Genomic DNA, 27,215 nt, shown 5'->3' with positions numbered 1-27,215 from the left:
TTTGTTTTGGTTGGTTTTGTCCTCACGGTGTCACAGCTTCCAGACACGCTCGCAAAAGCCTACTGGCGATCGTGATTCTTTAGCTCCGCCCACATGTCACGCCTCCAGCCGGTCGTGTTTTTCCGGGAAAAATCGGTACAGACTATCTTTCTCTCATGAATATAATAAAAATAAAGACTTTTTGGAGTTATGAAGGATGCAGTACTACTCTATAGGTACTCAAGATTAACAGGATATTGAGTGAAAACGAGCATTTCACCCCCCCTTTAAGATCTTTATCTCTGGAAAAATTTCTGTTTGTCTTAATTTGTCTTATTGTGCAGTGATTTCTAATGGCAATACACTAAATTAATTGATAATATAATTAACTATTAAAATCACAATTATATTTTCTCCACTGTTTTGCAATATTTTTCATCCTTTTCGTTCTCTGGACTGATGCAAGTATTGGCTATATGTAAGAAAAAGAGCATGTGCAACATATTGGCCCCCAACCTGAGGCACCATCCTATCCCATTACTGGGCCACGGTTCACGGTCCTTGAGGCAAGCAGCATATTTCTGTTGGCTCAGTGACCGTAGCCACCATTGCTGTCATGCTACAATGGCAGAAACCCCCCACCAGGATTGCATTCAGGGCAGCATGGTCTCCCTACGCTCAGAGAACTCCACCAAGGAGAACTGGCTCTGATTTCACACCCAGAGGACAGGCTGGCAGCCTATCTCCTCCAGCACATTGGGGGAAGAGGGACATGTGGCCATCTGATGTGCGTCACTGAAACGGGGCTCGTACAGGTCTGCTACTTGATGCCAATGCTAATTTTACTTCACATGCAGACCCACAGTGCCCAATGTCACAAGAAAATACCACCTTTGATGATACAATCCTAATATAAAGAAAATAATAATAATTTATTAATAAATAATAAAGAATAAATGTGAGATTTAATTCTTGCATTAAAAAAATATAATATATTTTTTTGTGACAGAAAATAGAAAAGGAAAATGCATTCTATGGAAATGGCGAATCTCCTGAATAGTTTTATTATTGAAATAGCATAAGTTAATTGAATCTTTGCCTGGTTCACCTGGTAGAGTAAGGTGCGGTCAAATTAGAGATTTTGTGGGAAAAATGGGTCTATTGTGTTGTATAAAGCACAGCTCAAACAGAAGTCATTTACAAATCAAGCAGATGTCTGTTGGACAATGCAACAAATTTACGACCAACTGAAGCCAAGCGGACAAACCTGAAAATTTTCGCCCTGATGTTAAATTCCTGATTGCAAGTGAAAAATCAGCTCTTCTCTCAGATAGTGTATTTGGTAATTCAAACATCGTTACTCATGTGAATAAGTACCATTTTGGCTCAGATTTTGGGCTTTTTCGATGATCTCCATTAGCTGCTTAAGAGTGGAAAATCAGGGCTAAAATCATGCAGTTTGTGGGCGGCATTAGGTAATCTAAATGGAAAGTATTGCTGACAATATTACATTTTGTAATGATCCACTTCTATGACCAGAATATTTTAAATTTCTGTATTAAAATTCATATTGATTTGGCTCTGATTTCACACTCACAGGATATTTCTTCCAGCACACTGGGGGAAGAGGGACAGCTGAATGGCCTAATGGTTATAGAGTCAGACTTGTAACCCAAAGTTTGTGGGTATGAGTCTTGGTGCCTACTGGGATTGTAGATGGATACTAAATACATTTTTGTGGTGGGGAGGAGGGAGGAAGGATGAAACAGGCAAAATTTTACATTACTTAGAAAAAAACAACTGCTTCCATACTTATTCCTTATCTGCTTATTACTCATCACTAGCATATTTTGAATCATTGTGGTGCTACCAAAATGCTAAAACATAAATTGTCAAGTGGTGCAAAATCTGAATGCATTTTAAAGCACAAAGCATCATATAGTTGTTGACTTTGTAAATGGTTGCAGAGAAAACCTGGGTATCTAAACAACTGAGGAATACACACTAACCAGATTTTCAAGTCACTCCAAACATAAACTCATGCAGATACTGTACATATGCCTTACCGCTAGGAGATGCAGGAAATATTAAAACAATGTTCTAAAATCTATTCTCCGAACGAATAGAATAATTGTCAGAAGAACTGTGCTTATCATACACCACACAATTTTCTGCATAATGTGTCAACTCTGACTGCCACAGGGAAGAGACTGGTCTCCTGAGGAGAGGTGCGCTTTTTTGCTATTTTCTGTTAATAAAAGCCTCACGCCACACCCACTGTGTGTGTAGTTTGCTCCTCCAGCCACAGCATATTCAAAAGTTTCTTCAAAATGGCATAAAAGTTTTTCAAAGCCATATAAAAACAACTTACACACAAGCAATACATTTCTACTATGCACACGTTTTTTCCTATTTGTAATCCTGGTGTGGATATTCTCAAGTTTAATCGAACCTAAATGCAAATGTACCATTTCGGTATCGCAGTCCACTCAGTATCAAAAATGTCAGTATCTAAAAACTCAATAAACATGTATTGTGCATCAGACCAAGAGCTTATCAGTTACTTAGTGGCTTATGAACACCTTAAGAATTTGATTTGCTGATCCTGAAGACTTTTGTGAAGGGCAGATTTAAAGAAGTGAAGATGGATGGAGAGGAAGGAAGGCAATTCAAATGCTATTGATCTACTCACTGGTCAAGCAAAGCGGGAAAGCTGGAGAAAATACTTTTGGTTTTCACCTTACTGCGTCATAGACATTGCAGAGATGTCCAACTGCCTAGAAAAAACCCACTCCTGTTTCAAACTGATAGCTGCCACCGTTTTGGACAGATAGCACACATGTGGAAGATGCTGAAATGACACCAAAGAGAATTAAATTCTGCTGTTACAGAAGATGTTTTGACAGCAGAATGAGGAAAAGCTCCATTGGAAGGGGTTTTCCCCTGTTAGCGCCTATTGAGCTGCATCAATCCCAGACTGCCTTTGTCACCTATGTATGTCATTCATGTATGCATTGATTTCAATCCTTCCTTGTGGCTCTCCTTTGTCTACATGACTGATTGGGTGTGTTGTCATGGTGGACACGCTCATGCTAGCACAAAACACACAGCCCCCAATCCTTAGATCAACACACCACTGCCCAAAAACGATGCATAATTCATTTCATGTAGCTTGCAGCAGCAAGGGGAAATGACAGATTAATGTATTTGCTGCAGAACACTTAGCAACTCCAGACTGTTTATCATTTGACATGACAGAAACGGGAATTATTTCCATCCTCTGTCTGTTCAACTTCAGCTTTAAGTGGACAGCCAGCTTTCATTATCACTGTAGAGACGCTAACGAATAATCAGCTCCCCAAGAGGGCAAAGGGAGATCCAAATGTGCTTGTTTGATGCAGTGAACATGGATGAGTGCCACTCCATCAAACGCCACAGAGAAAACGAGTGTGTGTTTAAGATTGAATTCTCCCTCATTAAATGTAATTCCAGACAGCAGGGGCAGGACCCAGGTTGGAATTTATAATGAGCAACCGAGATATGCTTGCAGTGTTATTCCGATATTATAGTGATGGCAAATTTCCCCTGAAGGCAATGACTGGCATTAATTGTAAAAGAGGTGTTAAGGTGGATGGATCCGATGATCCATTTGAAACAGTGCTGATAATAAGTTCCTGTGGGCAGGTGTGTGTGTGTGTGAGATAGATCGGAGACCCACACTCATCTCAGGAGCATAATAAGTTAAACAAAGTTCATTATAGCTGCATCATTATGCATTCAATCAGTATTACTCAGCGACTTTCAACTAGTTTTGCTTCAGGACCCATATTTTAAATTGGATACTGAAAATATTAAAACTGTACAAAAGTAAACATGAAAATTCACTTAAAATCAAATATACACCACTGTTTAAAAGTTTTGGGTCACTACTTTGAGTAAGGGTGGATGATTAAATTGTCAAAAAGTGACAGTAAATCACTTTGTATCATGTTACAAAATATGTATATTTAATAATCATGTTGTTCTTTTAAACATTTTATTCATCAGAAAATGCTGAACAAAAATATCAAGGTTTCTAAACCAAATTTATGCAGCACAATATTTCAATAATAAGACATATTTTGAGCATGATATCGGCATATTAGAATGATTTCTGAGGGATCATGTGACACTGAAGACTGACAAATAAGTTTTGCATCACATTAATAAATTATATTTTAAAATACATTCAAATAGAAATCGAAAAAATATCGTACTGATCCCAAACTTTTGAACAGCAGTGTACAACAGGAAAACTTACAATTTTGTAAATAAAAAAAAAAAAAACTGTATTTTATCTGTGTACCCATTTATTGTAATTTATTTCTCTTTACATGTGTTTTGATCTCATTTTTGGCATCTGTCTCATTTGGATGCTTTTGCCAAGTGACAAATTAATTTGTGCCAAAATACTGTGCCATGTTTGATTGGACACACAGCCTTTGACACTAAAGACAACAGATATGTGATGCATTTTGTTTTCCTTTTTAAAAACATATTTATTTTGCTGTCCTCACTCTGCAGGTTGAATTTAGCATTGCTTTCAGAACAGACCTCAGTGTCGAGTTTCAGTCCACTATTGGTTAGGATATCCCCTAAGTTGTTGTGCTTGTTTCCTGTCCTACTTCTTTTTAAATACACCAAAAGGGAATAAAGAATATCAAAAGAAAATGAATGAGAGCATGTGAACATAACATGCAATATCCAGTTTTTGGGTTGAGACTCTCCACTGGTATAACTTATCTCAGCAAACAACGTTAAGCATAAACTATATGTTTTTCCCAACACAAGGTCACATGACATATCCATTTAACATTTTCTTTAATATATGCAATTAACAGATGATTAACAGAAGTTATTTCTGAGATCACAAGTGTGTTTCACTGTAATCCTACTGTGATGTATGATATTCATATGCTTCTCATCTCTTGAACTCTCATGTTCTCATGCTCTCCATTGGCAAAAGAGCTTCAAACTTTGCTCAAATGGATATTGAGGTTCCATTACCTTTTACATGGATTTTTCACCCTTGGAAGAACAGCATGCCTTGGCATCTATTTTTTTTATTTTTATTATTATTATGTAACGGCATGAGATCCATTGCCTTAGTGCTGTTGTCACCTCTTCTCGTATCCTGGAATGTTCCTTCTGTTTGAAAATAATGCCAAATAAAGAGAGAGCAAGAAAGGAGGTCTGGAAGAGGCATAGACAGAGCACTGTGGACTTTGTGAATACGTGATCTCCACAATATATTTGGTAAAAATAAAATGCTCTCTCTCCATATGTGGACTGCAGAGCTCCCAAACTTCCAAATGCTGACATACTTCTACTTGGAAGGAGGAGCATACTGTATATCTATGTGGCCTGATCAAACTCCTGAGGTAGTTTGAGTGATCAATTTATTATTTATCACAAATGTATCTAACACCTGTTACATCTGCAATCCTATGAGTAAAAATGTAGTGTGGAAATACCACCTGGTTTTTTAAACTTTATGATGACCACCACACACCAAATTCACTATGTATTTTTGTATAAAATATATGTGTGTGTGTGTGTACATATATATATATATATATATATATATATATATATATATATATATATATATATATATATATATATATATATATATATATATATATATATGTATGTTTTAAATATATTTAAATACAAACCATGTGCAAATTCATCAGTCAGCACTACTGATCAGCAGTTTCTCCTTCATTTATTGGAAATACATTTAAAGGATGCCATTTTGATTATCAAATGAGTTTTAAATGAACATAGGGACTGCAGGACTTTAACTTTACTGCATAGTCCCTCACAGGCCCCTGGCCCCGGTTAAAAAAAAAAACAAGGCATTAGTTTAAACCAATGAAAGTCATTTTTAAGAGTAAGATCAGTTAGAAACATCACCTTACAATAACAATAATTGTCTATATTTACTCTTAGTAAATATTTTACCCAAAACCATTGCAAAAAACATAATTTCAAAAACATACATTGCAAATAAAAAGTTAACAGAACTTTATTAATATCTGAGATGTAGTTGTTTATTTCATGTTTTGTTTGTTTTGTATTTCAGAATATTTTCTGCTAAATCCATTCATTATCCATCACATTCAAATTGCCATGTTTTTAGTTTCCCAAACACCTGAGGATAAAAGCAAAGTTTGACTTAATTAACAATAGCCTTATATGACCTCACTGTCCACATCCTCATACCCAAAGCATACCACAAAAGTGCCAAAACATTGGTGTCACAACAAGGGCAATGAGTGACTCACAGACAATGATTCTTGACATCTGGCAATCACTGTGCTTCCCTCTTCCTGCCATGGCTGCATTTTGCTAATGTCAAGAGCAATAGGGAGACATGAAGAGAATTGTCCTCTCCGATTTGCAGAAGATATCACTTGCAAGCTCAGATGCCCATCTGCTGCTTCCATCCCAGAGGGATGTGCAGCTCCCGAAATACCCTTCTGCATCTTTAATGAGAAACTGGAAAGGTATCTTATAGTCACATTGTTGACTTGTTCTCAGTCTATGTGCTTTGTGATAACCTTGACATATTTAACCTCAAAACACCCTGAAGAGTCTGGGGTTTTTCAGACAGATGCAGATGCAGTGGATGGTTACACAAAGAAAAATCGTAGTAAATGTATTAATAGTAATAAATGGGGGTATCAAACAGATGGCATAGGTTTGATTGACAGACAGATGGTAAATCAGATGCAAGCACATTTTTCTCCACCTGCAGAAATCTCAAAATGTTCTATTTTTTGTGGTTTTCACTCTGGTCTAGCAAGGCAAACAAGATACTGGGGCGAAGTCACTGTTGCGTCTCTTTTGTATCACTTACGGTATTTCAGCACAACAGAGTTTAACCAACCATTAAATACTCTGAACTGTTAAATAGTGTTGTGGTGTTAGTATTTAAATTGAAAAACTGTCATTCCATTCAGCAGGAAAAAAAACTAGCGCTTTCTATGTAAATTAAGCACACGTATGCATCTTATTCACAAAATTCTGCACTACATGCCTGATGTTATTAGATCAGCTTTGCCCACAGATGACAGAGTAGGAGATATATGTACATTAATTGAGAATGCTTGAATTCTGATTTACTGAACTGAACAGGATGCAGAATTGCCGTTCAAATTTGAATGTAAGGAAAAGCATTTAAAATGAACTACAATTCAAATAAACTCAAACAAGTCTAATTCAATGAGACCTTTGAATGCTGACAAAAGCTTGTTTGAAAGTTTTTTAAAAACTGAAAGTTATTTAAATGTTTGAAAGTTGAAAACATTTAAAAAGCTTCCAGAGATAGATAGATAGATAGATAGATAGATAGATAGATAGATAGATAGATAGATAGATAGATAGATAGATAGATAGATAGATAGATAGATAGATAGATAGATAGATAGATAGATAGATTACCAATTTGAGTCTCATTTAACTTTGCTTTTATCACAAAACCCCAAATCAAAGGTGGAAGGGTGCTCAAATCCATCCATTGTGCATCTAACAAGGACTGATGGATCTCTCCAATCAAAATGGTGACATTTTGTGAATCAGCAGCTGCAGTGAACATAGGGCACAAATACAACGTGTCTGTTGTCCCATTCAGTTGATGGCTATCCTCTTGATTCAAGTGTTTCCTGGAGAGCGGAGCAATTTGGACTTTTCTCATCAGAAATTGCATAGTAGAAGCTGCCAAACGAAAGCGTAATCATTTTCTTTAATATACACAGGCATATTATAACAGCACTGTCCAGCAGTGTAAATTCTGGCAGTTTTTATCTGCTGTTTTAGACACACAAGAGGCTGCTGACCCAGATACTTGAAGGAAAACACCCATGCATAACTTAAGGTGCTACATCTAATAAAAGCATTTTTCAGGCCAATAAAGTATTAACTAGGGTGCTGGAACGAGACAGGGTGACATGACTGAGGCAAACACTGTTCTGCATACCCTGTGCATTCTTACAAAAAAGACTTATTTTCAAGGGGATTAAGTTAGCTGAATGATATTTGGGTGGTTCTTTATCTGACTCAGTGGAGCATTTAGACTATCAGTAGTGTTCAGTTGGTGCCTGGATCTTTCTTTACATAATATAGGGAGTTGTTTTTTGAACCTGTAATAGATTACCTTCAGAATATACATCTATACATGGCCTTGAACATACAGTGTGTAAAGACAAAATCCAATGATGTTTCACTCATAGCATCTGTCCGAATTTTCCAATTGTCTGTTTGTAATCTAGACAGATGTTTATTAAGGCATATAATCATTTTCTTTAGAGATTATCTTTTCATGGGTTAGGCAAGTTTTTTTTTTTTCAAGTAAGTTGCAAAACTTAAAGGATCTGCACTTTTACATTTAACCCATTGTATTAGCATAGATTGTTTTATCTCATGGCTGAACAATACATCTTGGAGCATTATTCAGAATAACTTAAATTTATAACAGCTAGCATCATTTTCCTCCAAAAGTTTATTTTATGAATTTATAGCTGACAGAGTAAAAAAAAAAAAAAAAAAAAAAAAATTCTCTCACATAGGTTAAAATAAGTATTGAACACATCAACATTTTCCTCAGTAAATATGTTTCTAAAGGTGCTGTTGACATGACATTTTCACCAGATGTTGGTAACAACCCAAGTAATCGATAAATATATAGAAAACGAAACAAATTAATTCAGGAATTTAGTTCTGTGTAATTGGAATGACCCAGGGTAAAAGTATTGAACACATGAAGAATGGGAGGTGCAAAAAGGCATGGAAAGACAAGACACCAGCAGAAATCTATCAGTAATTATCAATCTGGCCCCTAGTCAGTGGAAATTAATATTAACTGCTTTAGTCCCAACAGATGGCCTATAAAAAGGTGTCTCATTACCAACGTGTCACACAAGAAACATTTCATGATGGGTAAAAGCAAAGAGTTCTCTCAAGACCTTCACAACCATATTGTTGCAAAACATACTGATGGCATTGGTTACAGGATTTCTATACTTCTGAATGTTGCAGCGAGCATTGTTGGGGCCATAATCCGGAAGTGGAAAGAGCATAATTTCACCATAAACCAGCCATGACCAGGTGCTCCTTGTAAGATTTCTGACAGAGCAATGAAAAAAATTATCAGATGAGTTTTCTAAGAGGCCAGGAACACTTCAGAACATCTTCAGAAAGACCTGGAATTAGGATGTACAATTGTTTCAAAGAAAAGAATAAGTAATGCACTCAACCGCCGTGGCCTGCATGCATGCTCACCTAGCAAAGACACCATTGCTGAAGAAAAAGCATGTTGAAGCTCGTTTAAAGTTTGTTGCGCCACATTAAGACAATGCTGTGAAATACTTGGAGAATATAGTCTGGTCCGATGAGACCAAAATTTAATTTGGAGCCATAATACACACCCCAAAAACATAATGGTCTAGCCCTGGCGAAATTCATATAATGATGAATGGAAAAATGTACAGAGACATTCTTGATAAAACCATCTACCCAAGTTGATGAAGATGAAACAAGGGTGGACATTTCAGAAAGACAATGATCCCAAACGTATGTCAAGGAAACTCTCAATTTGTTTCAGGAAAAAAAAAATGCATGCAATGCATGGGACTAGTTTCTCCATACAGGAGGCATCGTGAAGCTGTCATTGACAACAAAGGCTTTTGTATGAAGAGAACGAATGTAATAAATTTCAGTAAGCATGTTCAATACTTTTTCCCTGGGTCATTCCACTTTATTACAAAGAAATACATTTCTGAATTTATTTGTTGTGTTCTTTGTATGTATTGATTACTTGAGTTGTCACCGACATCTGGTGAAAGTTTCATGTTAACAACACTTTTAGAAATATATTGCTGTGAAAAATTGCGATGTGTTCAATTCTTATTTTACATGCTGTATATTTATAAATTGCTACTGTTTTTTTATTTTTGCGGGCTGATAGGAAAAAAATCTGAACCTTATTGTTGAATCCCATACGTTATTTACAAAATCAGATTTTCAAATGCTTTGCTCATTTTGGGTGCCCGTCTGTTTGTCATTTTTAATTCACACTTTTTCTCATATCAGCTTTGTGGATCTGAAATATATCGTGCCTTATCTTTTGTCAGTTTGAAACGCAACAATACGGTGACATTTGTAGGTTGTTGGTAATGACTCTGTGTGGATTTCTGTGGCATTCTCTCATGAGAGGCAGCATCCTGCATGTCTAATGAGCACTAGTGAACAAATAAACATATGGAGTGGATAATGAGGACATCAGTGTTTATAACACCAAGCAGTCCAATATCACACTCTCTAAAAGTGTTGGGAAATTTATGGATATTTAATAAGGTTAATACTGTATACTGAATCGTCGTCTTTCCCTTTGCGTAAAAACTGATTTCTTTTTATCAGTGTTTACCTTTTTGATCATGATAGTTAGCAGTACGTACACTCCTCCTAAAACCTCAAGTCATGGTCAAGTGGAATCATGTAAATGTATACATTTTTAAAAATCTTTTTTTATTTACTTGCTCATATATATATATATATATATATATATATATTTTTTACGGTTGATTTAAATTGTGATAACATTTCACATTAATGCTATTTTAATTTATTTTTCATCAAATGCATCCTTTGTGAGTGTATGTGATTTCATTTTATTGACATGTATTGTTAGAATTTTTTATTTAAAAAAATAATTATTAATTTTAATTATTCAAAACATTTGACAATTAAGTGTGCATTAAACAACACATTATCATTCTCCTCTTGTCATGTGTTCTGCAGTGTGGAGAAGCTAGCTGTACACAGAAGGTAAGAGGTCCAGCACTAAAAGCAAAACATTTTTTAAAGAAAGCAAATGTTCTGCCATCTTCAGGCCACCCCATTTAGAGCACAATAGCAGAGCCTTATAGAAGCAAACAGCTTTCATACACACACTCTGCTTCTCTATCGCTCATCCGCAGCAGTTTCACAGGATTGTGCCCTCTTCTCACATTTAAAATGAATTGTGACCTAACCTTCTCTGAGCAGCTTATACTTCTCTTCTACCTCTGCTGCTATCTGTCTGTTTGAATGGGTGTTATTAATAGTGCCAAACAGTGCTGGTCAAGTTAATCATGCCCAAAAATAAATGTAATAAATTGAGCCCCTGCCACTTAAACAGAGTATGGTTGTGGTCATAGGTTTAACTTGCAGATTCTGTTAAATGTTAATAATGTTTAGAAAATAATAGGGATCAAAAATTTTGTTTTTTTGTACTGTTGTGCTCATAAGCTATTTCACATAACAGTTGTTTACATATATACACTAGTCCACAAGACAAAATAATGACGGAATTTATACAAATAAACCAATTCAAAAGTTTAATTCACACACATCTATTGTTAACAAAAGGAGCAGACATTCACTGATACTCAACAAAGCAACATTATGTATTAAGAGCTGAGGAGAGGACTGAAACATTTTTGAATGATCAGGGCAAATGGTACATAATTTGTCTTCTGGGAAACATCTGTCATATTTAGCTTCTGAAATGCAGTCATACTGAAATACAGTACATTTTAAACTATTTTTACAAAACAAAATTACACACATCCATCCTGTTTAATACTTTTAATGCACAGCGTTTCCTTCTTGAGCATCAGTAAATGTCTGCATCTGTGAAAAGATCATAAAATCATGCAGTCTCTGCTAGAAGGGGTTTAAATATGCAGAAGATACTGGACAACCAAAGACAGTACAGGATCTGGAAGATTTTCTGAAGAACAGTAGGCAGTTTAACTGCCAAAACAGCCAAAGTACTTCCAGATAACAGATGGGTAACCTTTTAATGCGGGTCATCTGAATTCAGCTATATTATTTTGCCTTCGTGTGTCATGATTCTGCCCTCGTGTCCTTGATTTTTCCTAGTCTTGAGGCAGGATCATGACAGACCCATGTTTGGTGTACAAGCGCATGGCCTTGTCTTTGGGCCATGTGCTTGTGTTGTCTCGTTCCCTTGCCCCGCCCCCCTTGTTAACCTAGTCGTGTCTTGATTGTCCCATCTGTGCCACCTGTCGTGTCTTGATTGTTCCCCCTATTTAGATCTCCTAGTGTGCTCTGTCTTGCGTTGGTTCATTGTGTACTACTTATGTGTTCTACACTTGTGATTGTACCTCTGAAGTCCCTGTATAACCGTGAGTGTTATTTGTAGTTAGTGTTCTCTAGTTTTGAGTCTTTGTTTACCTTGTCTGATCAGTCCTGTTTAGTATTTGTTGTATCTGCCCTAGTCCTGTTTTCCCCCTCGTGGGTTTTGTTTTTCCCTCTTTGTAATAAACCCTTTGTTTGAGAATCCCTGTCTGCACTTGAGTTCCTCCCTTGCCTAACCCTGACACAATGAACCAACCACGAAGGAACTCAGCAGACAGGAGGCAATGCTGGATGGCATCGGCCAGCCAGCGAGATTATTTTGAGGGCTCTCGCCTGGTGGTGTTCCGGGGGACCAGGGGAGGTCGTTCCGGAGCGAGCGGGCGAGAGGAGGAGCCCCAGAGGTCCCCACCTACCCAGCTGCCAACGATCCCAGAGGGTCGTGTCCTGGCCGTGGCAACCCTGGGGGAACAGGCAGATCCCCCCCAGAGTCCTGAGGCGCCTTCCACAGCCAGCAGTCTCCCCATGAAGCGAGGGAGACGATTGTCGTGGGAGTCAGCCTCAGAGTCTTCGGCGTCCGAGTCTGCCCTGCCCGAGACCAAACTCCCCCAACCCGCCTCTGACCCAGCTGTAGCCTCTGCACCGCGCCCGAGGAGGAAGAGGAAGAAGAAGGGGCCTGCCGGTCCTGTGACCCTGTCTCCTCCCGTGCCAGCAGCGGTGAGCGCTAGCGTGCCCGTGCCAGCAGCGGTGAGAGCTGGCGTGCCCGTGCCAGCAGCGGAGAGAGCTGGCGTGCCCGAGCCAGCAGCGGTGAGCGTGCCCGAGCCAGCAGCGGTGAGCGTGCCCGAGCCAGCAGCGGTGAGCGTGCCCGAGCCAGCAGCGGTGAGCGTGCCCGAGCCGGCAAGGAGGAGAGCTGTATGCAAGTCTGCAGTCGTGAGAGCGGAGGAGAGAGCCGCGGCCGACTCTGCAGCAAAGACTCTTGTACAGTCGGTCTCATCTCATAAGGAGATGCCTATTATCCTAGCTGCTAAAGCCTTTTCTGATTATTTGTCCCGTCTTGTCCAAATTTTAGAAATTCCCGTCAGTCCTGTCTTGTCCCCTGACCCTGTCCCCAGAAGTCCCAAGTGTCCAGCCGTTGTCTCCCCGTGTCCTGTTGATGTGGCCCCGTGTCCTGTTGATGTGGCCCCGTGTCCTGTTGATGTGGCCCCGTGTCCTGTTGATGTGGCCCCGTGTCCCGTTAATGTTGCCCCGTGTCCCGTAGGTGTCCCGTGTCCTGTTGTCCCCCCGTGTCCAGTAGATGTTGTCCCCCCGTGTCCAGTAGATGTCGTCTCCCCGCGTCCCGTAAGTCTTGCCCCGCGTCCCGTAAGTGTTGTCCCGCGTCCCTTGTCTGGTCCTGTCATGTCCCCTGTCAGTTGTCCCGAGACCCCTCCCCGCCCCTCACCACCCAGACCTGCCCGTACCCCCCGTCGTCAGCCTTCGTCCTGTCCTCCTAGGATTCCTACCCCACCCACCCGCCCTGGTCTGTCCCCCATGAACTTTGTGGTCCCGCCCCCTCCCCTTCCCTGTTTGTTTTTTTTTATTTGTCACCCCAACCCTGCCGTTGTGTACTCATGTTTGCCTTTGTTGTTATTTGTCATGTCCTGTTGGTTTGTGTCTGTGTCCCAGTCTGTCATGTCATTCGTGTCCCGTGTTTGATGTTCCCTTGAGGAGCGTCTGGAAGCCGCTCCTTAAGGGAGGGGTTCTGTCATGATTCTGCCCTCGTGTCCTTGATTTTTCCTAGTCTTGAGGCAGGATCATGACAGACCCATGTTTGGTGTACAAGCGCATGGCCTTGTCTTTGGGCCATGTGCTTGTGTTGTCTCGTTCCCTTGCCCCGCCCCCCTTGTTAACCTAGTCGTGTCTTGATTGTCCCATCTGTGCCACCTGTCGTGTCTTGATTGTTCCCCCTATTTAGATCTCCTAGTGTGCTCTGTCTTGCGTTGGTTCATTGTGTACTACTTATGTGATCTACACTTGTGATTGTACCTCTGAAGTCCCTGTATAACCGTGAGTGTTATTTGTAGTTAGTGTTCTCTAGTTTTGAGTCTTTGTTTACCTTGTCTGATCAGTCCTGTTTAGTATTTGTTGTATCTGCCCTAGTCCTGTTTTCCCCCTCGTGGGTTTTGTTTTTCCCTCTTTGTAATAAACCCTTTGTTTGAGAATCCCTGTCTGCACTTGAGTTCCTCCCTTGCCTAACCCTGACATCGTGGGCTAATGTAAATATCTGTTATTTCGGTAAAATATTTAACATTTTGCAGATTCTACAAGATGTATGTAAGCATTATTTTTGGTCACATTTCATTTTAAAGGTGCTGTAGGGAACTTTTGTAAAAAAAAATATTTTTTACATATTTATTAAACCTGTCATTATGTCCTGACAGTAGAATATGAGACAGATAATCTGTGAAAAAAATCAAGCTCCTCTGGCTCCTCCCAGTGGTCCTATTGCCATTTGCAGAAAGTCATGCGCTCCCGGTAAAAAACAACCAATCAGAGCTGCGGTCCGTAACTTTGTTTGTGTTCAAAATGTAGAAAAATTAACATAATAAGCGAGTACACCATGAATCCATTTTCCAAAGCGTGTTTTTAGCTTGTCCTGAATCACTATGGTGCACCTATAATAAATGTTTATATTCTGACTATTTTAGATTGCTTCGGGGGTACCGCGGCGGAGTAACCCAGTACCTTTGTGATTCTTCATAGACATAAACAGAGAGAAGTAGCTCCGGCTACAATGTTCTTCCGCAAGACGCAAGCAGTTCTGTTTATTAACCGCTAGAGCGTCAAAAGTTCCCTACCGCAGCTTTAAGGTCCAATTCTCGCCATTAGCAAATTTCTAATTGGCTGCTTATTAATAGTTAGTAAGTTGTTATTAGGGATGAAGTATATGATCATGAATAATATGTGCTTTATAACTACTAATAAACAGGCAATATGTTAATTATCGGCATGCTTATAAACAACAAGTTAAAGGGTTAGTTCACCCAAAAATGAAAATTATGTCATTAATAACTCACCCTCATGTCGTTCCAAACCCGTAAGACTTCAGTTTATCTTCGGAACACAGTTTAGGATATTTTAGATTTAGTACTATTGCTTTCTCTCCCTCCATTGAAAATGTATGTACGGTACACTGTCTATGTCCAGAAAGGTAATAAATCATCTTCAAAGTAGTCCATGTGACATCAGCAGTGTTGGTCATCTTACTTGAAAAAAGTAATTAGTTACAGTTACAAATTACTTCTCCCAAAATGTAATTGAGTTAGTAACTCAGTTACCACATTGTAAAAGTAATAAGTTACTCAGCAAAGTAACTGTGACGTTATTTTTTTGTTCTATAACATCCTATAACATCTTTAATATATAAGATGTTTATATTACTGATTGAAGAATAAAAAAACTATAAGTATATAAAAAAAATTTTTTTATTCATTTGAACTCAATAGATTGCAGCCTGCCATATGATAGGCATAGGCAAAAAACATATAAAAAATTAATACAGAAAACAAAATTAAGACAAACAAATTTAAACTTGGTTAAAAAGAAACAAAGGGAAACCTGGCTATTAGTGCAAATCTCTGTAACTGTATATTAGACCTGAAGTTACTGCACAATAAACAGAAAACTATCCAACTCTTATGGACTCGGATAGAGCGTCTGGCCCGAGTGATTTCAATGTTAAGTCAATGCAAAGACACGAAAAGACATGCTCCGAAAATCGGCGAAACACATTTTTTGAATAAACCGCATATAAGAGTTTAAACAACTTAATTCTCGCATTAAATACTTTTAAAACTACATTTCATGACACGATAACAGTAATATTTAGAAAATTATCTGATTAAAAATGGTGGTTGAAAATGCTGTGTGAACTCAACTGGCAGAAGCCACCCCATGACACGAATTCGTGTCTTTTGTGAAGTTAATTTCACACACGAATGAAGCGTATGAACTCAAAATGTTCAAGCGTCCAACTACGCACGAATAGCGAGAGTTATTCGAGCAAGTCACGTCTGGTTTGAACACAGCATTAAATATGTTAGCATGTGTTGATGTTAGGTGGTTCATAAGATTTGAGTTGCTTGAGGCAGACGTGGATAAAGTCTTTTTTCCTGGGCATACAGTGCATGTTACAGAAACATTCTCGCCTTTAATTTCCGGTACTTCCAGTTTGAGAACACCATTATCGCTGTGTTTATCGTCTTGTGTTTAGTGGTTGTCAGAGCGCTCAGTGAGACAGCGTGAGCAGGGCACCGCCCACCCAGCCAATCATCTTCGGATTTGCAACGGTGTCAGGCAGCTGATGTGTAGCCATTAGCCAAAGCATTACACCTTGCGCTTTATTCAACCAAATTGTAGTAACGCGACACTTTACATTCTCAGTAAAGATAATGGCGTTGCAACGATGGGAAAAGTAATTCATTAGATTACTCCATTACTGAAAATTAAAACCCGTTAGTAACGGAATGCTAATACTTAAAATAATACGCTAATACTTAACATTAATACTTAAACGCTGTTACTTCCAACACTGGACATCAGAGGGTCAGTTAGAATTTGTTGAAGCATCGAAAATACATTTTGGTCCAACAATAACAAAAACTACGACTTTATTCAGCATTGTCTTCTCTTCGGGGTCTGTTGTGAGTGCGTTCACTGCAGTGTAGTGATGTCTGGTTCGTGAACGAATCCGGTTCGAAACCGATTCTTCTTGAACCAGTTCACCAAATCGAACGGAATCGTTTGAAATGGTCCGCGTCTCCAATACGCATTATTCCACAAATTATTTAAACTGTTAACTTTTTTAGCGTGGCTGACACTCCCTCTGAGTTAAAACAGACCAATATCCTGGAGTAATTCAATTACTCAAACAGTACACTGACTGAACTGCTGTGAAGAGAGAACTGAAGATGAACACTGAGCCAAGGCAGATAACGAACAAAAGATTGACTCGTTCTTGAGTCAAGAACAAGTTGCATCGGTTTTCAGATCACCAGTACACTGAACCGAGAACCGTTTCTGTCAGATGCGACAGTTTCGTGAACCAAGGAGCTGATAATACTGCGCATGTGAAAGTGAAAAGTGAAAGTGAAGTGACATTCAGCCAAGTATGGTGATCCATACTCAGAATTTGTGCTCTGCATTTAACCCATCCGAAATGCACACACACAGAGCAGTGAACACACACACACACTGTGAGCACACACCAGTGGGCAGCCATTTATGCTGCGGCGCCCGGGGAGCAGTTGGGGGTTCAATGCCTTGCTCAAGGGCACCTAAGTCGTGGTATTGAAGGTGGAGAGAGAACTGTACATGCACTCCCCCACCCACAATTCCATCCGGCCCGGGACTAGAACTCACAACCCTTCGATTGGGAGTCCTACCCTCTAACCATTAGGCCACGACTTCACACGGTTGTGTGATTCAGTGTGAAGCAGACTGACACACAGAGTGTCTGAACCGAACTGATTCTTTTGGTGACTGATTCTGACCTGATTCTGTGCTAATATTAAGAGCGTGCGGCTAAACCGAAGTCTTGAATGAAGGGCAGTCATCGCCAACCTTTTTTTTTTCAACCGGTTTATTGAATCAAACTGTCCGAAAGAACCGGTTCGCGGAAAAGAACCAAACTTCCCATCACTACTGGTGATCCGAAAACCAATGCAACCGGTTCTTCACTTGAGAACAAGTCAATCGTTTGTTCATTCATTATCTGGCTTGGCTCGGTGTTCATCTTCAGTTCTCTCTTCACAGCAGTTCAGTCAGTGTACTGTTTGAGTAAATGAATTACTCTGGGATATTGGTTTATTTTAACTCAGAGGAAGTGTCAGCCACAGTAAAAAAAGTTAACAGCTTAAGTCATTTGTGGAATAATGCGTATTGGAGACGCGAACGGTTTCAAACGATTCAGTTCAATTTGGTGAACTGGTTCAAGAAGAACTGGTTAAATCCATTGATTCATTTGCTAACCGGATATCACTAATTATCTAATCTAATTATTATTTCATAAACACTCTCCTGGGCCAGCACACTTTTCTTATTGTTGTGTCGTGATACACACACATTATTTATAATCATGCATACGTCTCCACTAGATAAATATAGCAGGCAAGTAAGCATAGACTATATTTATTCTTTTAACTCTTTACTTCACTCAAAAACAGTGACAAACTTCACTTATAAAAATCTGTGATCTCTCTTCAAATTAGCTGTAAGCTGTCATTTCACAGAATCTTTTCTTGAGGATGAAACTTCACACCAGCATCCTTCCCTCCAGTCAAAGCAGACCTGGATATATACAGTAGCTGGTAGTGATGTGTCACAGAAAATAAAACAAAATACAAACAAATACTCCCATAAACACTGGCTGACATATTGTCATATTGTTAAGCAAGATTCATACTCGCAACCTCTCAGACCTCTAGAAGGAAAAGTTCCTCTGAGCTACATGAGCTCATGCTCAGGGCTGAGGCTGAGCACACTTGGAATTCTAGAATCGCCCCTACAAGGTCTGTATTAGTTCCACCTGACAGGGATTATCCACTGTGGGCTGTGATGGGCCGTTTACATGCCTGTATTTAAACCCGCTCCAACACACTGCAGTCCACTAATTGCAAAGTTGGATGTGATCCCAGCAAAACCATCTATCTCCTCAGCAGCAGATAACAATTGCTAATTAATGCGTGTTAATGTTTCCTTGTTTGGCGGGCTAGTCAAGATGGGGTATTTAAAAACACGAGAACAAACACCGAAGGTCCACCGATTGCAAACACTGAGTTTTCTTAGCATGTGGGTGGTGGAAACCATACAAGACACTGGCTGCATGCACCGCAAACAGAGCACAAACGCTTGTGTTGCCATGACGAGAGCGATAGCACAAGGAGAAGATGGTGTAAAGGCAATTTGCAACCAAACACTTGGGAGGAAGTTCTCCCAGTGGAGATGAGTCAGCTTCTTACACAAAACAAAACAAACACTAAGATACCAAGGAAATTGAATAGAACCAGGCATGGGATCACTCCCACTTATCTGCTACTTCTGTCAAATTTTCAAAAGAGTAGGCCGCAAAATCTGTGATGTACAAAATGAACAGCATGTATGGTTAACAGGAACGTTTTGGCCTAAAATCCAACAAATGTTCTTCAAAATAGAGGTGTTTATGTCTTTTTTATTATTGTATATGTGCTTGTATATGTGCTTCTTCTGGCTTTGTGAAGTTTATTAGTTTTTTTCACCATTAGTTATTAAACTTGAAATACATGGCCTATCACTCGCACTATTATGTGCTCATCTCGCCACTTACAGTTTGCCTGAGGTCAAGGAATAGGTCACTGATCTGAGGACTGGGATGAGGACACTTAGCCCACTTTATAATATCTGACTGCCCTTTGCCTGTTAGAGATTAAATGTTAATAGTAGCAGTCTTTAAGACTTGGGAAAACACTGTGTTTGTGTGTGTGTGTGTTCACGCGCATATATATATACATATATACATATATATATATATAGAGAGAGAGAGAGAGAGAGAGAGAGAGAGAGAGAGAGAGATTAAAATGAAATTATAAATAATTTTAAGGGGACAGAATTGGGATGTCTAATTGAAGAATCACAAAAATGTTCAAATGTTTCATGTTTTTCAAAAATGTCGGTTATGCTCAATTTCTTTGGTCCAGTTTTATATGAAGTGGCCTTAACTATTATGTACTTACTTTTAAATTAATAATTTGGTACAATGCACATATTTTTTACATACATGTTTTTACATTTTACTTATATACGTATAAATACATATAAACCTGCATATAATTACATCTGTAATTATTTTCATATAACCACCAAACCTGTCCCTAGCCTGACCTGTATCCCACCTCAACAGCAGCAAAAGTGTTTTGCAATACAATATGAACTGATGTAAGTACATAGTAGTTAAGGCCACTAAATGTAAATAATTTACAATGCAAATTATTCCTCTGATGTAACATGATCCTTCAGAACTTATTCTAATATGCTGGTCGGCTTTTATTAATATGTTGAAAACTGTGTTTTGCTTAATATTTTTGTGGAAACAATGATAATCTTTTTTTTTTCAGGATTCTTTGATGAATAGAAAGTTTAAAAGAACATTTATCTAAAATATATTAAAAAAAAAATCATGCTTTATGAATAAAAGTAGGCTATTCATTTTATTAAATATATATATATATATATATTGAACAGTACATCAGTCAAGACTTTCATGTGAAGTTTGCACAGTACGAGTCGGTGCACTCAAAGAGTTCAGAATCTGTTTCCCCGAGTCATCCAATTTTGAACATTACGTAACTGGAAATAATGATGTACTATTAGCAGATAAATAATATTTTGCCACAAGCTTTGGCAAAACAAAGACAAATAATCTGTTATTATTTGACAAAAACATTAGAGAACCCAAGCATACTAAGCGCTAATGCGTGTACAGTAGTTTCTTCTGGAGCTCTGTTGAGCAGTAATCTGTGCGATGTCTGGTGTGTAATGACTCACTGTACACACTCAGTACAGACGTGTGTCAGCAACCCTGCTGCAGGGCTAAGTGATTAATTAGTCACAACAGGAGCTCTGCGCTGACAGCTCTGCCATGCAGGTTACACCTCTTTGATCGTCATTCACCGCTGACAATTCATCTCTATGAACCACAGGAAGTCAAGGGAGGAAATCAATGGGACTGGTTGTATATACATACCATGGCTTATTCTTTGACTGGCACATCACAGGAGGCAGATTGGACCGGGTTGCGACACTAGCCGCACACACACATCAAACAGCTCGTTATCGGATCCATTCAGTCTGATTCTTTTTTCGTCTGCCTGCAACCTACTGTATGTAAAGAAAGTTTTAGAGCCTTTAGGTGTCTGTTTGTCTTTTGTTATCACTGGCAAGCGAATCCCAAGTGAGTTCAGTAAGCAGGAAGCAAGACATATTATTAGAGATGACTAAAAAAATGCTGTAAATTAAGACAAAATGATGCAACCCTTTAACAATATTTCATTTTGTTTGCAGAAGGCGGCCAGATAAACAACATGATGCAAACGCACCCTTATCCAGCCCTCAGCCAGCTGTCCCATGTCTATGAGCAACAGCAATCGGCAAAAGCGTTCAACAAATACGCCTCACTGAAGGCTGTGGGTAAGGATGTACACTCAAAAGGATAATTTTAGCATGTCAGTGTTATACTCTCATGTGGATCTTACCTGTACAAAACTCGTGAATTATTCTTCTTATTTAACATAGCATTTACCGCAGAATATTTTACAAATAATTGACGAATCCCAGAATGAGAGGCTTTGAGAGCTGTTTTATCACTGGATTTGTATTCAAGGTGTATACAATTGACCTGTATTCATACTGTATATTTAACTGTTATCTTAAAATGTCATTTTTAACAGCCATTGCTCCAGTCTCCAGTCAGTGTCACATGATCCTTCAGAAATCATTCTAATATGATATGATCTTTTTTTTTTTTTTTTTTTTGGTGGAAATGCAAGGTTTAAAAGAACAGAACGTTTTTGAAATATAAATATTTTGGAACAATAAATGTCTTTACTGCCATTACACACATAATACATACATTTATTTATTTATTTCAAATTATGGCAGGATTGGCATTCCTTATTATTGAGCAATTTAATGTGTAAAAATAAAATAAAACTCACTGACTCTAAACTTAATGAATGTAGAGTATATACAGGCCAGCGAAAATCAAACCAATACTTTTGCATGAAAACATTTATTTTATTTTTGCATTGAAATCTTTACAACCCACTTGAATTAAACATGATTATTTCATTAGATAGCAATAGCACTAGACATAGAAAAAAAAAGAAAAAAAAAAGGAAAACTCAGAAAAACTCATTCAAAACCAAAAGAAAATACAATCTAAACTTTTCTAAAGACAGCCAGTTCCCCTCATAGATACATTCATATAAACCTCCACATCCAACTGTATTGCGCTTCGTTTAAACTCTCAACCGACTCGATTTGTCACGTATCTGTATGGATTTTCATCTGTCTCAGGGTGCATCATTACATCCCTATTTACACTGTGAAGTAACTTCAAGCTTCCTTCCTGCCCCTACCAAATGTTCTAATTTCACCTCATCATGGATGTCATATACCATATGAGATCATCGAACTAAGAAATACTCACCCTCTGGCGTCGTAGTTATTTTTTCTTATTTAATTGCCTCCTCCATGAAAAATTCTCAAAGGTACAGAACTGTTAGAGCTGACAAGTCCCAATTCTGCAAATCAATACTTTTCTCTTAGTCCCCAAACACATCTCTAAGGTCACAGCATTGGATTTCCACCTGATATAGAGAAGTGGAGCGTCTAATAAAGGCCTGCACCAGAATATCCTCCCACCAAAACCCTTTGAGATCCTGATGGCACTTACTCTGTGCGTGGAGTTGCGAGCCGATAGATGTTTGAACTCTGTCTGGGGGCACTATTTACAAAACCACGATTCATCTTGATTATGGCTCTTGGGGATGTGCACAGTTGAGCACTGTAATTGATTCACCCGTCTGTTGTGATGATCCGTGTATCTGATATAGTGAGAGGCGCAACGGTGGAAAAATGTCCACTGTGCATGACGTCTTCGTCTTCTCCCACAGGGGCAGACGAGCGATAAATAAGATTTACTATCACACCGAAGACCAAACACATTTTAAGTGTGAAAAGTTTATCTTCAAGGTCGTCAAAGCGGCCGACCATCAAAAGCAGACTGGGCAAGTCACACTAGGATGTCTGGTACACTAAGAGTAATGACTCCTTTACAAACATGAATCACCTGGTAAAAGGATGCATCTCTTAAAGGAACGTGACAGGCCTAACTGACCACAGATTGAAAACCTTAACTGCTTGTGTGCTAAACTCGTGCATTCAGTTGCTAATGTTTCTGAAGGAAAGGTGGGTCATTGACCTTACTAGTGCACTGTGTACCAGCTGGTTTTTATTGTGAATAATTCATCCATGCATATGTTTTATCATTATTATTATTTTTACATTTAAATTTACATTTAGTGATTTAGCAGATGCTTTTATCCAAAGCGACTTACTAATGAGGACAATATAAGCAATCAAACCAACATAAGAGCAACAATGTGTAAGTGCTGTGACTAATGCAGTACACACACCAAGTTTTTTTTTTATATATATAATAAATAAATAAACATTTGATAGAATAGAAAAAGAAAAGAGAATGCTAGTGTGTTTATTTATATATACATAATAAATATACATAGACACACATATATTATACAAATCAAATACAAAAACTTTTACTTTGGATGTGATTAATCTTTGGCAGCACTATTAATAATATATAATAAAGAATTATGATATAACTCTTTTATCTGTCATTATAATAATTGCCATGACTTCATTGACATCACAATAGCTTTTGTTTTACTAATTTTTTTTTTCAGCCAAAAATAGCCATTATAGTTGGCAGATAGTGTCCACCTTGCATCAAAACAGTCCTGTTTATTTATTTGTATTTTTATTTAGGAATAATAGCATTTATATTACTTCTTCCTCAATACCTCCCAGTGACTGCTTATTTTTGCTGCATAATTTCAATTAATGCATTTTTGGTCTGCAAAGAGTATAAATTAACCTCTTTTAATTGAAAGCAAATTTATTTCTCATGATATCTCATCTACCCTCACTCTTTCTCTCTATCTTGCTATCAGCGGCCAAAGCCAACGGTGATTTCCTCAACAAGCAACACCGCCACTTGGTCGAGTTGGCGGCAAAGGGAAGCCTGCCACTTCATCCAGTCAGAATGGAGCACGTGGAGCCCACAGCTTCTTACGTCACAGAGGTCCCGTGCCTCAAGCAAAATGGACAGAAGCCCAGGAGCATTAAACCCAATGTGGCCCATCCTGCAATGGCCTACAGCTCCAATACCATTGCAAACCCTGGTATGTTGAGGAGCTGGGAGGCTGCAGAGACTGCGGGCCGACGCAAAACCTACGGCCCTAGGAGGATGTGCACGGTGGAGCAGGTTAATGAGCTACACACTGCCCGCAGTCATCATTACCTTCCCACGCAACCCTACTTTGTAACCAACAGTAAGACAGAGGTGACTGTGTAAGAGGCTGAACACGCTTCGAAGCAAGCGGCAGAGAGCCAAAAGTGATTATCGCCATGAAAGGACTCTCCTCACTCTGCCCCTAGTGGATTGGAGGCACAACAGGGGTGAGCATGTCATGTCAGCTGACAGTCAGGCCAGGGATACTTGGAACCGTTCACCACTATTTATATCCACTGTAACAATGATGTGTTTGTGTTCAGTCAATGAAAAGGGAAAAGGAAACTGATGTAAGAATGTCACACGAAAAGTTTAAGATCAATAGCAATAAGATCTAATAAACGTGTACGAAAGAGACGGCTATGGAGAGATGAGACATTACAGAAATTAAACAAACTGCATTATTGATCCCAGATATTAAAGGGCTGGCGTGGAGTATGAAACATAGGGTGATGCTCTTATTTGAAATAATATACAGAATTTTTTTCTGATGCTATATATTGATTTGATGAGGACACTTGATGAGGAAAGTCTGTGCCTTTCATTTTGTCATTATAAAGCACCTCGGTCAAGCAACAAAACAACTGATGCTTAATATATGGAGTATTAGCAGCCGTGGTCACATGTACTGAAATATTTCATGCGAAGGTAGCATTGCCATGCCATGAGCAACACTGTTAAAGAACATGGAAGCTTGGGCACAACTTGTGTCTTTGGAAATATATGTTTGGTCTCTTTTTGCGTACATTCGGCATTACTTTTTTACGTGTACTCTCAAATGCATATGAGCATGTTGAAATATTTGTCAAAATGTCATCAGTAGGTGTATCTGCTGCCACATGTACTGTAAGGTTTTTTGCACTTTTACAAATGTGTTGTGCGGAAGGTACATTTTCTTTCTTTCTTTCTTTCTTTAACCCCCCCCCCCCAACCCAAACAGATGTGACTTATGATGAAAAAAGACCATAAAGTAGGCTATATTTATACCATTGCCAGTATATGTATGCAAATTATACAGTACATTGTGCCAAGAAGTAGCTGGTTGAAGTTGTTGTGTTCAGCATTATTTATTTAAATATGTTTTTTTGTTTTTTTTTCGGTATTTGAGAGAAAATGTTTCTGTTGCAACATCATTATCTAATGGAGTGGTAGTTCTGGAGATGAAGATGTACTATAAACTGGAATAAAATGAGCTTTTTCTTTCCTCATTCTCTTCATCTTTATTTTCCCCCTTCCACAGCTGTCTTTGATGTTGAATTGTGAGATTTTTGTAAACAGGTTAATTCAGCAATGCGTAAACCTGGAAATATCAACCCAAAAAACTTGACCTGCTCTTGCACTTCTGTCAGACTGCAGAGGGTTCAATGCTTGTTCGTGCATCATGAAATCTAATAGCACCTTTGCTAATTTATTCATGGTAGTTTTATTTTTTTATTCTTTCCTGTCATGCATTAAAGCTGAAATAAAGAGAAGCATGTGAATAAATGAAATATAGAGTATAACTATACACTGAAAAGCATTTAAACATCCCATAACACACTCTCTCTTGCCAAATTCTGAGATCCATCAAAAGCTGTTGTGGTGCTTTGTTAGAAATAGCCAGGGAACAGGCAGGCAAGTCTTTCATCTGGTGCAATTCCGAGGAAGTCCCAGATGAGGAGCAGGGAAGGAAAGGCCTCTGATTGATTTGATTCAGGCACTTTGAGCAAGAATAAGTCAGTTAATCCAATCCTCAGCTGCATGCATTCACCTCTGAACAGGTGCCTGGAAACAGCCTGCGATTGAATGAGCCTGTTTCTGTGGGGGCCTTGTGGAGCTGCCAGAAATCAAAGTTCTGCTTAGCGAAATAAGACCGAGGGTGTGACTGACCTAGTTAACCGAATCAGCACTGTCCTGTTAGGCATACAGGCACAAAATATTAAGAGAGCGGGTGGTCGATTGTGTTTGCTTGCTGGGGTCTCGGGCTGAGCCTTCCATTTTTCCATGGCTTTAACTGGACAGAAAAAATATATCATTCTACTGAAAACTTAATGTATATGGCTTATCTGGCTTTGTGTAGGCTATAGGATGTACAGTATTGTCATGTATTCTAGGTTACTCATATGAATTAGTATATATTAGTATATATTTATCTTTTCGTATTATAACAAATTTTATCAAATTATATTAACACAAAGTAAAAAAGTACTAGATTTACCTGTATTGATTTTGTAAAGTAACTTATAATGAGGAATGTTAAAACATTAAAAAAGAGACAAATATATGTGCTGAAACCATGTATCATTTGTTCATTTGTTTTTATTATTTAAAATTAAAAGTAGAAATTAATTAAATTAATAAACAGATCCTTTTACACTTTTTTTTTTTTAATGAGAATTCAGCTTAAATTTTAGTTTTTCATTCAGGGATAGGAAAATTAATAAACAGCTTGAATATTCAATTTCTACAACTGGGCGGGAATTAAACAAACTGTGCTGTCATCAGTTCTTCCACAGTTTCACTCAGAAAATTTCACACAGAATTAATAAGGTGCATCCCAAATCAAGTGCTTATGGACTATTCTATGATGTTTTGTAGTATGAATAGTGCGAGTAAGCCACAAACATTCATTGCCAAAGAAGCTGGCTGTTCACAGAGTGCTGTATCCAAGCATGTTAACAGAAAGTTGAGTGGAAGGAAAAAGTGTGGAAGAAAAAGATGCACAACCAACCGAGAGAACCGCATAGGGATACCAGATGAGATTGGCTGAAATTCGGGACGGGTCGGGTGTCTATGGTCTTGGGTGACGGGATGGGGTGCTTATGATATTAGACTTCGTAGCCTATAATAAAAGATAATGAATTTCAAACCTTAACTAAACACATTTTTATTCAAAGATCAACAGTCTGTCATTAGTCTTTAGTCTGCCACAAAAAACAACAACATTAAAATCATGAACTCAAATGTC

At 38.4% G+C, this 27,215-nt stretch overlaps 1 protein-coding gene across 1 annotated transcript in view; it reads left to right on the top strand.

Moving 5' to 3' along the window:
• Window positions 1–25,476, top strand: part of LOC127969533 (protein shisa-9A) — a 37,081-nt gene extending 11,605 nt beyond the window's left edge. Inside the window, exons 3-4 of the mRNA XM_052571574.1 lie at window positions 21,235–21,360; window positions 23,928–25,476. Coding sequence (XP_052427534.1) covers window positions 21,235–21,360; window positions 23,928–24,331 — 530 coding nt within the window. The 3' untranslated portion in view covers window positions 24,332–25,476. The remainder of the gene's footprint in view (window positions 1–21,234; window positions 21,361–23,927) is intronic.
• Window positions 25,477–27,215: the final 1,739 nt, after the last annotated feature.

This window comes from Carassius gibelio, chromosome B12 (genome assembly GCF_023724105.1).
Source record: "Carassius gibelio isolate Cgi1373 ecotype wild population from Czech Republic chromosome B12, carGib1.2-hapl.c, whole genome shotgun sequence".
In the NCBI taxonomy this organism is placed as follows: Eukaryota; Metazoa; Chordata; class Actinopteri; order Cypriniformes; family Cyprinidae; genus Carassius; species Carassius gibelio.
The sequence above is the reverse complement of the archived record's forward strand: the minus strand, read 5'-3'. Positions and strand labels throughout refer to the sequence as shown.